Source organism: Globicephala melas, chromosome 3, assembly GCF_963455315.2.
Source record: "Globicephala melas chromosome 3, mGloMel1.2, whole genome shotgun sequence".
NCBI lineage: Eukaryota > Metazoa > Chordata > Mammalia > Artiodactyla > Delphinidae > Globicephala > Globicephala melas.
Window position 1 is genome coordinate 159796727 of NC_083316.1, and position 12863 is coordinate 159809589.

Genomic DNA, 12863 nt, shown 5'->3' on the forward strand with positions numbered 1-12863 from the left:
GCAAGGTCACCGCATGCTGGGGGACAGTGGCCTCAGCATGGCGTGATGGCGTGAGGAAGCACAGAGGAGGGGCAGGGGGCAGGCTGGGGGATGAGCAGGGCAGGAGGTGGGGGAGGAAGCTGGGCCAGGGGAGCGAGGGGCAGGCGCCCAGCCTCAGGGACAAGCATGAGGCCACGCGGTAGGAGGGGCGGGCTGGTCAGAGCCTCTGGAGGAGGCAAAGAGCAGATGGGACGGCCCCTTTCCCTCGCACCCAGCTGGCCTGTGCACCGTTCAAGGCCAAGCGCAGAGGCCCCCTGACCACCTGGGGAGTGTCCCTGTGGGGCCTGCAGGGAGGAGGGAGGACAGAGATGCCCTGGGGATTTTCTGTCCTACACCCTCAGAGGCCCCATTTCTCTGCCCCAATCACGAGCCATCTCCTCTGGAAACCCAAGTGGCCTCCACCAGGGGTGATGGACCCCAACATCACGATTAATCAGGGCTGGCCCTGCAGTCAGGTAACCAGCGTTGAAAGGTGGCACAAGGGGGAGGGCTGGCGTCCCAGGGCTGGTGACCAAGCCCCCTGCAGTGAGCTCCCACATGGGATGGCTTGGGGAACCCAGGTGCCCTTGGCCAGAGGAAGAGGGTTGGGGCGGGGGAACCCCAAGGACCCTCCATCCCCTCCCACCCCCCACTGTGTCTGTGACAGCTCTGATGGGCCGTGGGGTGTGGCCTGGCCAGCCCCTCCTGGCTGGGGGACTGAGAATTCTCGTGTGACGTGGGTAGTGGGCTGCAGAGGGGACCCCAGGCGCTCTCAGAGGTGGGGACACAGGCACCCCAGCCCGCTGCTCCCCGCTGTCTCCACTGCTCGGAACACCGCCCCCGCCCCCGTGGGTCATCTCCCACCTGCGGAGTCGGTCACAACTGGCCCCACTGCTGAGGACGCTGAGCTCCAGGGACAGGCCTAAACCACTTGGGGAGTGGGAAGGACGGGCGAGCAGGGCCCTCAGCCCAGAACATGCCCGAGGATGCCAGCACCGGGCAGAGCCGTTGGACGTGCGTGGGCAGGGCTCTACCTCGTACTCCTCAGAGCCCTGGGAGAGCTGCCGGAGCTGGGCATCGAGCTGCGTGAAGCGTCGTGTGATCTGCTCGATGCGGGCGTGCAGGTCTCGGTACTCGCTATACTCAGCATTGAAGTCGTTTTTGTAGCTCTGGCGCTGCTCCGAGGAGGAGATAGTGGCGTATTTTCTGGAGAGACCAGAGAGAGGGGCAGGAGGGGCTCAGGGGGCGGCAGGAGAGAGCCTGGAAGTGCCCACAGCCTTGCGGCCGGCCCCACCCAGGAAGCAGCCCTGACCTCGCGCAGACTGGGCCAGGAATTCACACACATGGCCTGGGGTCAGCTCTGCCTCTGCTAACGTGCAGGGCAGGGGCCCGGAGGGGAGAGGCACAGCCGGCAAGGGAAGTACTCACAGCAAGTAGTCGGGAGTCTCGGAGGTCGACGTGGGAACACTTGAGCTGCTGCAGGTCCCATTTAAACCTACAAAGAGCAAACGCATAACTCCTGAGTCCACAGCTCGTGTGTCCACGGTGAGATCCTCAGAAGGTTGATGCCTTGTTGTCTGAAGGCCCTGGAAGGGACGCTGCGTGCAGAGGATTGCTGAGGCCACGTAGCGGGAGCCAGGACCGGCAAAGGAGGCATGAGCACTGGGCAAGTGCTGTCTGGCTACCTCGGGGGTCCAGCTGCAGCCAGGAGTGCCCTCAGCCCGTGGGAGAAGTGGCGAGGCAGCATGGTGTGTGTCCCCAAAGCACAGCCGTGCAGAGATGGCATCGTGGGTACGTTTTCAGCAAGCACCCCAAAGGATGGATTCATTGCAGGGCAAAGCTTGGGCAACTCGTCCAGAGCCTCTGCCGCCTCCACTGACCTCGTGTAAAAGATCACTAAGCTGAAAACCGGTGACCCCTGGATAATCGAGTCCCAGGGGTATCCCGGGCTCCAGCCCTACAGGACAAAGTCAGACGGCCAGCAGGGACAGCCCTGGCTCCTGTCCACACCTCTCCCCGTGGATGGAGTTGCAGGCTCTGCAGGCTCCGGTCCCTGGTCTGAGCCACCCCCTCTCCCCATCCTCCCGTTCCTCACACCAGAGATGGGACTTCAGGATCAGAGGGGCAGCCCCGGAACAGGGCTGGGCTGGTGGCTTGCGAGGCCAGGGACTGTGACACAAGACTGTCCACAGGGCTCGAGGCCTGCCCGGGCTGCAGTCGACCAAAGCTACAGTCCGGTCCTCTTCCCCTTGGAAACTGTTCCAGCTGGCCTCCCCCTCCCCACAACTGAGAAGCAATTTGATCGCTTTGAAGCATATCCTGAGTGCGTATTTTTGTGCCTCTCTCAGAGGAAAGCAGCCCACCCAGTGGATCAGCAGTTTGCTGAGCCCTCCTGTGGTTTTATACTCCAGCGCGAGGTGCAATTCCCACCAATGGATGGAGCCCACCCCCACCTGGTGTCACCTTTGAAGAGGCTGTGGCCTCCCCAGAATGCAGCCCAACAGGCACATACATGAGGGTTTAGTCTACACTCCCACCACCCACACCCCACACACGACAGGCCTCCTGGGGTGTTCTGCCTTGAGGCTTAGGGTCAGGCTGACCTGGCACCCAAGACACTGTTGGGGTCCAGCCTGTGGCAAACCTTTGTGGTCCCCACTCCTGCTCCGGCACTGGCTGCGTGAGGCTGTCACTTGGCTGCCCCTGCACCAGCCGAGCTGGTTCCCACACCCATGTGTCCCCTCCACTAGCTTCTCCTGTGCCTCCCCAGGGCAGGGGGTGCAGGGACATGTCTGTGAGTTCACCCTGCAGGACCCAGGTCTGGGTGCCAATGAGAGAGGGTGCCCCCAATTCCACACAGGGGTCAGTGGGCCTGAGCTTGGCCTGGCTGAGCCCAAGCCCTCCACCCAGCACGCCAGCCTGCCCAGGAAGGCACCCTCTGGCCACAGGAGGGATCCACAGCCTGAGCAAGAGTCGGGGGCAGTCGAGGGTGGGCGTAGGACCCAGGAGTGGGCCTGCGGCATAGGGGGATGAAGATGGCCAGAGGGGGGCCTCGAGAGTGGGGGCCACAGGGAGGCTGAGCTGAGCCACCTGCCTGACAGGTGGAAGCCGCCACACCTGTCAGGGTCAGAGGCGATCACAGGGCAGGGCTGGGACAGCAGACTAGGGGGACAGTGTCACGCAGAAGGGTGGGTTAAACAGATGCCCATCCCTCTGCCCCACAGGACATAAGGGTGAGGAAGCTTCCTCAGGGGCTGACCTGGAGCGCTCTCCAGCGAGGCTGGGGGAGCATTCAGAGAACAACGCTATTGTTAACAGTGGGTGGGTAGCTCCTGCCTGCACATGCCCCCAACCCAGGAAGGAGTCACAACAGACGTTACAGCAGCGGTGTGTGTGTGTGTGTGTGTGTGTGTGTGTGTGTGTGTGTGTGTGTGTGTGTGTTGGGAGCTTGGGGACATGTTACAGCAGGGGTGTGTGGTGTGTGTGTGTGTGTGTGTGTGTGTTGGGAGCTTGGGGACAACATGTTACAGCAGAGGTGTGTGTGGTGTGTGTGTGTGTGTGTGAGTGTTGGGAGCTTGGGGGGGCTTTGCACCCACCTATTACCACTATCATTTGAGCCGCCTGAGAGACGGCTTAAGGTGGATCACTTGGCGCCAGACCCGGCTTCTGGTGCCTCAGTTACCCTTTTCCTTTTCCTTGGGGCCTCTACTCCCTGGGTTGCCTGACCCCAAATGTCACTTTCTTACCTCGGCTTGGGGAGGAGCTGCCTGGAGCTGACGCACACCGGGCAGGACGCAAAGCCATCTGAGCCCTGCGTGTGGGCCGGCCTGGGCAGCATCTTCCTGGCCCCATCTGATGCCCGGCCCCACAGTGCTCCTGCCCAGGGCCCTGCCAGAAGCACACGGCATCCGCTTCTGCCATCTGGGGCAGAATGCGCTGCCCGGCTGCTCAGCAGTTTGCTGAGTGATGTCTCTGTGACCCTGTGTGATGTCTCCTCCCGTGAGCCTGTCTCCCTGAGGAGGAGCCGGATCAGATAGCGTGTGCTCCGGGAACCAGGCCGCCTTCTCCCCCGCGGCCCACCCACAGGTGCTAGGAAGCCTAGCGTGCAACAGGGTTGAGGAATACCAGGGGACTTGACGGAACTGCAAAGTCCGTCTTCACCGGACCAACCCTGCTCTTCCAGGACCTGCCCTCCAGCCACAGAGGGAGGGGCTGGCAAGCCCGTGAAGGATAGGTGAGGACAAATTTAAAAGCCTTAAGGAGAAGTGGCTCCACCCCATCCAGGAATGCCCCCTGCTGGGAACCCTCCTGAGGAAATCTTCAGAAAGCTGCAGCAGGTGACGAGGCCCCCCCCCCCCCCCCCCCCCCCCCCGTGGCTGCGCCTGTTGCCAGGACATGCTGATAAGGTTAAATTACATGAAAGGAAATTCACAATGGAGTCCGTATTGCTAAAAGAGCGCTCTAAAAACGGAACCAAGAGGCCATTAAGGAAGTGTGACTTGTGCACGTCTCAGCCTAGATGGAATCTGACCTTCTGACCCAATGAAGTCATCTGCCAGAAACTTGTGACAGCCTATCTACTCATCAGACCCCCTACCCTAAAAACACTCGTGACACTGTCTACTTACTGGACCCCTAACCTAAAACAAATATTTTCTGACTTGCGTCAGAGCTAAACCATCCTCACCAGGCAACCTTTAACAGACTCGTGGCTTTTGTCTTTATAAGCCCGACTCTTTCTCCTCCTCAGAACACTCTTTCGCGCTCACCTGAATCTTCGTCTCCCAAACTGTAATTTTTAAGACCTCAAATACACGATTTTCTTATTTGCAGCCTCCTGAATTATTCTTGGGGTTGACAGTAGCCACAAGGGGTGCTCGGCTCAGGTGCCTAGGGCTATAACTGGAGGCGGGGTGGCTCTGGGGGACATGACCCCAGCCCCACCGCCATCCTAGCCCATCCATGCGCCTCCCCAGTGCCCCGGGCCTGAGAAGGTTTCCCTGCTCAGCACATGGCCCTGGGCAGCCTTGCACCCGTCATCCTGCTGAGGGTCTCTCCACTGCCAGCTTCCCCACAGGCTGCAACTGCAAGACCGTGTTCTGGCTCTTACCTTCTGTTGTTCTATGGACAGTCTCCCACCTCCTTCTGGGCCCACCTCCCAAACCCTTTCTCCACAGGCTGAAATGTTCGCCTAGCAGGCCACACCAGGTCCCTGGTGATCCAGGGGCTGTCCACCTCCCTCTCCACCAGGACCTGCCCCCCACTGCCTTCCCTGAGCCCCAGTCCCACCCTGTTCTCTCTCTGTGTCTGGGACCTCCCCGCAGCCAGAGCTGGGCCCTGGAACTGTTGCTCTCCCTGTGTGATGTCTCCTCCCGTGAGCCTCAGCTTCGTCAGGCTCCAAGCCCCTGGCCCCCAGAGCTGGCCTGGCACACACAGGACTGCAAGAGGCTCTCAGCATAACAATGCCAGGGCAGTCACAGACGAGCCGGTGCGAGGACACAGGAGGCAAAGAGGCCTCATGTGCAGGCTGAGCCGAAGTGGGGGCTCGTGGGCAGCCCTCTCGGCACTCTGTGGAGTGAGGGCGGTGGGCATGGGGCCAGTGCTCAGGCTCCTGGCAACACCCTCCTGCAGAGCCCCTGCCCCTAGGCCTGCCTCTTGGCACCTACCCGGGGCGACTGGTGGGGCTCCAAGGGGGCCCGACATCTGGTCTGGCGGCCGGGGCCGGTGCCTGTCCTCAGCCGCCCTCTCCTTGTCTTTGTGCTTCTTGGATTTCTTCTTGGACTTGCCGTGCAAGGAGGCGCCGTGGGGCCTGCTGGGCTGGGCACAGTCCGTCAGCAGGGGCAGGCTGAGGCACTCAGTAGGTGCCGGGGCGGCCACTTCCCCACGCTCGCAATCCCGGCCGCTGTGGCCCAGGTCGTTGCTGACGTCGGCCAGGGGGTCGTGGGCCCGTGGTGGCTCCAGCCGCAGGGGCAGGTGGGCGTCTGTACCAGCCAGTGGGCCCGGGGTGGGAAGCAGGGCCTCACGGCCGTGGGGCACACTCAGTTTCCCATTGACTGCAGGCTGACCTCTCTGGGCGAAGTGCGATATCCTGGGTTTCTTGTTGGCCAGAGGGTCGATGAAATCAGGAGGCTGTGGCCGTTTCTGGGAAGGAAAGGAGACAATTTCAGAGGGGAGCCTGTGCCTAGAGTTACTGGGGAGAGGCTGGGCACCGCAGGCCCGGAGGAAACCCAGGGCCCACACGCAAGGCCCACGCTGACCACATGGGGGCGCGCGAACACTAGCCAGGCCCAGGATGCCCAGAGCTCAGCCGGGGCTGCCTGCCCAGGGTCTCAGCTCTCAGCTGGGCCCAGAGGCCACCAGAGCGGAGGAAGGGCGCTGGGTCATTAGTGGACCTGGTTGCAGACCAGAAGGGCCACCTCTGGGAACTGGTCTAAAACACCACTGTGCTCAGCATCTTCCCTGGACGATGGGAAGAGTGACAGAGCCAAATCTGAGTGACACAGGGCAGCCCCACAGGACAGGACCAACACCTCCAGGCCCCTGACTACTTGGATCCCCGTGGCAACCCTGTGACATGGTGCAGGCTTCATCCCCATTTCACAGACAAGAACACTGAGGCCTGTGAGGCAAGGCCAGACCCCAGGAATGGAGCCAGGATCAGACCAGGTGGCCCAGGACCAGGGAAGCAGCGGTAGGGAGAAAGAAGGCAGATGGGCAACCCAGGATCAGAGGGAAGCAGTGGGGACGCAAGTGAAATGAGGCCCTCTGTTCTCCACAACGGCCCTACAGCCACGGGGAGGCTTTAAGGGTCATGGGCCTAGGCTGGGTGCCTCCAGGGCAGAGGAGGAAGAGGGAGAAGAGGGGCTGGCCTCTCCCAAGCAGGGATGGAGACGTGGGACTCATAAGTCAGAGCATGCAGGTGGGTGGGGAGAGCTTTCACCAAACAGCTCAAGCAACGGTGAGGCGGGTATTGCTGAAGATCAAGCCCCCAACAGCAAGGCCCCCCCAAATGCCCTTCCCGACTACTGACTAACATGGCCGTGGCCACTGCTCATAGGACCCCACTGCGCCCTGGCTGGTTTTCCAACAGCCCTAGGAGGCAGGAGCGCCCACCACACAGAAAGCAGGAGGCTCAGTGTGGTTCAGCAGCCTGCCCTCCCTCGGCCACATACCCACAGGTAAACCAAGGAACCATAACCAAGTCCCAGGCCCAGGACACCCAACCCCCAGCCAGCTGTTCACTCATTCAAGAAAGCTTGCCAGCCCTGAGCCGAAAGCCCAACAGGCTCCGTAGGAACCAAGGCCAGGTCAGGCCCACTGGCTCTGGTGAGACCCACCCTCCCTCCCCACCACGCTCCTACCTGAGGGGGTGAGGCTGAGCTCCCGTGCTCGCCCGGGGGACTGTTGGCCGCAAGGTCCCCAGGGAGGCCGCCTGAGCTCTGTGGCTGGCACAACTTCCTGCAAAGGAGAAGCAGGGTGGGTTGGAGGGATCCTTAGCAGTGCCCTGTGGGGCGCACACACGCCCACCTGTCCCTGCACTGACACCACGCTGTCCCATTCACGCCCAGGGATTTGGGGAGGGCCTGACTCCAGAGCAGAACCAGAGCAGGGCTGAGTGTGATGGGTACACCAGGGCCCGGCAGGCAGAGAGCAGCCTGAGCACATTCCACCCTGGGTTTATCCACAGCTGCCCTGTGGCCAAGGTCACAGCCTCACTGCCAGGAGGACTGTCCCGTTGGGTGTTCTGCGCCCAGAGAAGGGTCAGATGACCACCCACTCATCTAGACTCTCATTACCATGGAGACCAAGGACCCATATAAAACTGACCAGACACTCAAGATCCATGCTGTGTCCCCAGGGGAGCTGCTGTCACTGGGGTGCTGGTCCTCACTTTTAAAAACAACTGTCATCCTAATAAACAACACTCACTGCAGAAACAGAGAACACAGAAGAGGACTGAGATGCCCTGGTCTGTGGTGGGAGGGCCTTCCAGATTCAGCGCCCATCGTCCTGGGAGCCCAGGCACAGCACCTCCAGGGATGGCAGGGGTGGCCACCAGTCCGGCGGGACGCGAGCACAACAATGTAGCCAAGGAAGAGAGAAGAAACACCCCAATGCCTGACACACAAATGGAGGCCCCCGACAGTCACCCCGGCTCGGCGGGGGGGAGGGGGCTCTCCGCTTAGCCTCCTGCACTCCCGGAGACTGTGCGCTTCATGGGAGCCCAGGCAGCTGGCCAGGTGCTGGGAGTGGTGCCGAGGGCCCTCCACGCCCTGCAGGGAAGCTGAGCTGAGGTCCAGGGCCATGTCTGCGCTGCTCTAACCAGTGACAAGCAGAGCCCAGCCCCTGACCAACAGCCACACTCTAGACAACTGCTGCTGTCCCCTCCACGGTGGCCTGAAATGCAAGCAGAGCCACAGGAAAAGGGCCCGAAACATGCAGGCACTTGGGGCAACACAATCCATGAGGCTGAGGGCAACTCTGCTGCTCCAGCCACGTGGAAGCGACCAGAGCTTTCGGTTAAAGACAGAGGACCAGGTATTTACATCCACTCTCTTTCAAGCCCCCACTAAAAAGGCATAAAAGAGAAAGGGAAGAAGAGAGCAATGAGGGGGCTTCCCTGGTGGCGCCGTGGTTAAGAATCCCGCCTGCTAATGCAGGGGACACGGGTTCCAGCCCTGGTCCGGGAGGATCCCACAGGCCGCAGAGCAACTAGGCCCGTGCGCCACAGCTACTGAGCCCACGTGTCACAACTACTGAAGCCCACACGCCTAGAGCCCATGCTCTGCAACAAGAGAAGCCACCGCAGTGAGAAGCCTGCGCACCGCAACGAAGAGTAGCCCCCGCTCGCCACAACTAAAGAAAGCCCACATGCAGCAACGAAGACCCAACGCAGCCAAAAATAAATAAAATACATTTATTTAAAAAAAGAGAGAGAGAGAAATGAGAGAAATGAGAGAAATGATATTCAATGCAGAAGTACAAGTGGTGACTGTCCTATAGGATCCAAGAAAACAGAGTCCCAGGCCACAGAACCCCACGGGCCCAGGATGGGTGCCTCAGGAACCTCAGCAGAGGGGCCCCTGCCAGGCTGTCCCCCCAGAGCCCTGCTCTGGGTCCCGGCCTGCTGTGGGGCAGCAGGGAAGGGAGCCCACAGCATGTTCAGGAGTGAAGGAGCCCAGGCCTTCTCCAGGATGCTCGGGCCACACAGGATGGACAGAGACGTGGCCTCGGGAGAAGAGGAAACAGAGGGGCCTATGGGGGATTCAGAAACGCCTCAGCAGCTCCTGAGGAGGCTGCGTTGCCTATGGGAAAGTCCTGAAGAGGCTGCGCACCCGGGCTTCCAGGCAACAAATGTCAGACCCCAAAATAGACAGGAAAATGCATTTGAAAAGAAAGAGAGACACTGTAAGGGGATGAAAACTTTAAATCCACGAGAAAAACACCATCCTTAATAGCCTTAGAAAGACACAGAACTTAAATACACATTTCTCCAAAGAAGACATACGAATGGCCAATAAGCACATGAAAAGATGCTCAACATCATTATTCATCCAGGGAAACACAAATCAAAACCATGATAAGATACCACTTCACACCTGCCAGGATGGCTAGAATCAAAAAAATGGAAAATAACAAGTGTTGGTGAGGATGTAGAAAAACTGGAACTGAGTACTGCTGGTGGGAATGTAAAATGCCGTGGCCACTGAGAAAAAGTTTGGCAGTTCTTCAGAAAGTTAAACACAGGATTACCATATGGCCCAGCAATTCCACTCCTCAGTGTATATTTGAGAGAACTGAAAATCGATGTCAGCTATATTCATGTCCTGGTACAGGAATGCTCATGGCAGCACTACTCGTAATCATGAAGAGGTAGAAACAATCCAAGTGTCCATGGACAGACAAATGAATAAACAAAATGCCCACACAATAGGATACTACCTGGCCATAAAAAAGAGTGAGGCTCTGACACGTGCTACAGTGTGGACGAAACTCGAAAACCTAATCCAAGTGAAAGAAGCCAGACACAAAAGGCTGGAGTACATAATCCCATTTGTATGGAACATCCAGAACAGGCACATCCACCAAGACAAGAGGCAGCTTAGTGAGGCTGGGAGAGGGGGAACGGGGAGTGGCTGTTAACGTGGGGTTTCGTTTTGGGGTGACTGCTTTGGAACTAGAGAGAAGTGGGAGCTGCACCTTGGGAACTAGCAACAATGGCAAAAAAAGAGACAGAGGGAGAAGGAATCTTCCAAAAGTAGAAGAAATTAAAAGAAACAACAGGGAAGACAATGGTGAACGGTGCAGCACAGCCCCCAGTGGCAGAATGAGAGGAAGGGCGAGGGAGGACAGTGAGGCCTCTCACAACCACGCCCAGGACGGGAAGAAGGACGAGGCAAGTTTTCAGACTGCAAGGGCTGGGGCGCCGGTCCCAGAGCACCCGCCAGGCCATCCTGTGCCCATGCAGATGGATACAGGGCCAGGAAGGGAACCTCCGTGGCTTTCCGGGGGCCAGGTCTTCAACATAGAGGGAAAGTTCCTTCCAATCTGGAAGACTAGACTTCGCCAACTGCCAATCCAGTGTGACGGCCACCCAGGCGTGAAGATATGACAGATGGAGCTCCCAAAGCCCTCTCCTCTGAGAGATGCTCCAAGAGCTGCGTCCCTTCAACCCCAGGGCAGAATCACAGACCCAGGAACAGAAGGACCTGCAAGGGACGGGGGCAGCTCCCGGTGGAACCCCTGATCCCCTGATAGTGATAAAAGGCCACGGCACAACCACGGGGAGCTTGGGGTTGGACATGAAGGACACAGAACGCTGAGCAGAGAAAGTAACAACTCGGCCAAGCAGGTTACCAACTCCAGGGAAAGCATGATGCGTGCGAGACGGACTGAGGCTCGGGTTGTCTAGGCTGTGCCCCGGGGGAGGTGAGGCCAGGACACGGGCAGGCCGGGGTGACTGATTTCAGGGCCAGGTGGAGTTGAGGCCTCATCCTGCACTGCGACGTCCACAGACTCCTCCTGGGACAGGCCAGGCCCAAGCAGCTACACACGTGGGGACTAAAAGCACAGGGGCAGCATCCAAGTCAACAGCCGAGATGCTGGGAGTGCACGTCTGTGCAGAGCAAAGCCACGGGGGCCCAGGCAGACCCTGGAAGCGTGAGCATGTTTAAGTCAGGTACGAGTTCAGAACAAGCTGTAGGAAAAGGAGGTGTTATAGCCCCTGGGGTGACACAAGTCCCCACACCCTGCCTGTAACAACAGAAACACCCCAAGATCCTGTTTTTTTCCTTCTTGCCGTGAGACCACAGCATCAAGACCTGCTATAACTGGGGCTTTCTTCAGGAAGGGAGCAACCTAAAGAAAAACAAGTTGTGCAGAGGGGCGCCTGGAGAAACCTTCTGTGTGGCTGCGGGCATCAGGGGTGTTGACCCTGCCCTCTGCGCGCCAATCAGTTCACGCTTCCAAGGGCAGTAGGAGCTGTCGGCTTCCCAAGAGGCTTCCGGTGGCGAGGCTGCTCTCCCAGCGGCCCACGCAGACGGAGAGAAGAGCATCCAGACAGCCCAGAGCGAAAACAAGGGAGGAAGCGTGAGCTTGGCATTATACTGAGCTCCAGAGTCCGCATCCCTAGGAACCTCCCACCTAACACTCCTCAAGATTCAGCCCAGGCGCTGTTTCCTACAAACCACACCCATTCACACACAGACAGGCTGCTTGCTCTCGGCCACACCCCTTCCTGGGAGCTCTGGGAGGACAAGACGCTTGGGGTCTGAGATCAGCGAGGCACCCAGTGAGAGGCTCTGAAGGAAGGAAGAGTGGAAGCAGCCTCAAGGTGCCCCCCACCATGTGCCCCTGGCCACCTCAAAGCACTAGGGTGGGTGTAAGTGACTATTTCAACCCTTTGCCAAAAAACGTGATAGATGTGAACACCTGCAGGAGGTGACTGCCTACCCAGGATGTGCTTTGCTGGGGCAACAGAGGACCCCCCAGAGAGGGCAGTGGGGGCCGGGGGGGCACCTTCTGCTGAGACCATCTCCTCTCAGCCTCCCTGAGCACCCAGAGACCTCCAGACAGCCAGAGCAGTGACCCCGGGACAGCAGGTGAGTGTCCCGCAGGGCCAAGGAGGAACTCAGGGTTCACCTAGACTGGCCCCGACTCAGCTCTGCTTTCCAGACGCAATTACTGCTTTAAACAGCTAAACTTAAAAAAAAAAAAATCAAAAAAACAAAAAAAACCCAAAATCCTTCATAAATAGCTCCAAGTCCCTGAGAAATCACTTAAGGACTAATTAGCATATCAGGCTGTTCTGAACAGCACTTCACTTCACAGCCCGGGCTCCGGAGCCAGGCATCAATTGAGAAGGAAATCATTAATTGCTTGCCTCAGATGGGGGTCTACTTACCCACTTCTCCCTAGAGCTACCGTGGCCACTCCTGACTTTGGGTCCCAATTAACCAGAGAGGGGATGCATTTAATTAATGCTGCTTAATCTTGTCTGTGGGGAGTTTTGTTTTGCTTCTCTCTGCTTCTCGTCCTTGAGAGGCTCTTTTTAAGAAAGAGGGCCCGCAGCAGACGCCTGTGGGGATGTGCAGGTTTTGGAAGCAACCTTGACAGGAAGGGCAAGAGGGGGCAGAAGGAACGGTCTGGGGCCTTCTGTCCGGGCATTCTGGTGTTCAAGATGGTGACTCACACCCTCCACCCCACTCGGTAAGGGCTGGCCTTTACCCTACAGGAGGACACGGTGGGCCACCCAGGCAGTCTCCACAGACCCCTCCATCCTGCTTGCGGGCCCTGCAGCCTTTGGGGCCAGATGAGGCCCCCCCAGCATCCTTGGGATGAGATCT

At 58.9% G+C, this 12863-nt stretch overlaps 1 protein-coding gene across 1 annotated transcript in view; it reads right to left on the reverse strand.

Annotated features, from left to right (window-relative positions):
• The window catches only part of ELL (elongation factor for RNA polymerase II), an 81480-nt gene that overhangs the window by 2945 nt on the left and 65672 nt on the right, over positions 1-12863 (reverse strand). The window contains exons 7-10 of the mRNA XM_030880089.2: positions 7380-7476; positions 5685-6159; positions 1447-1513; positions 1053-1224 (exon numbers count right to left, since the gene is read on the reverse strand). Of these exons, the coding sequence (XP_030735949.1) occupies positions 1053-1224; positions 1447-1513; positions 5685-6159; positions 7380-7476 (811 nt within the window). The remainder of the gene's footprint in view (positions 1-1052; positions 1225-1446; positions 1514-5684; positions 6160-7379; positions 7477-12863) is intronic.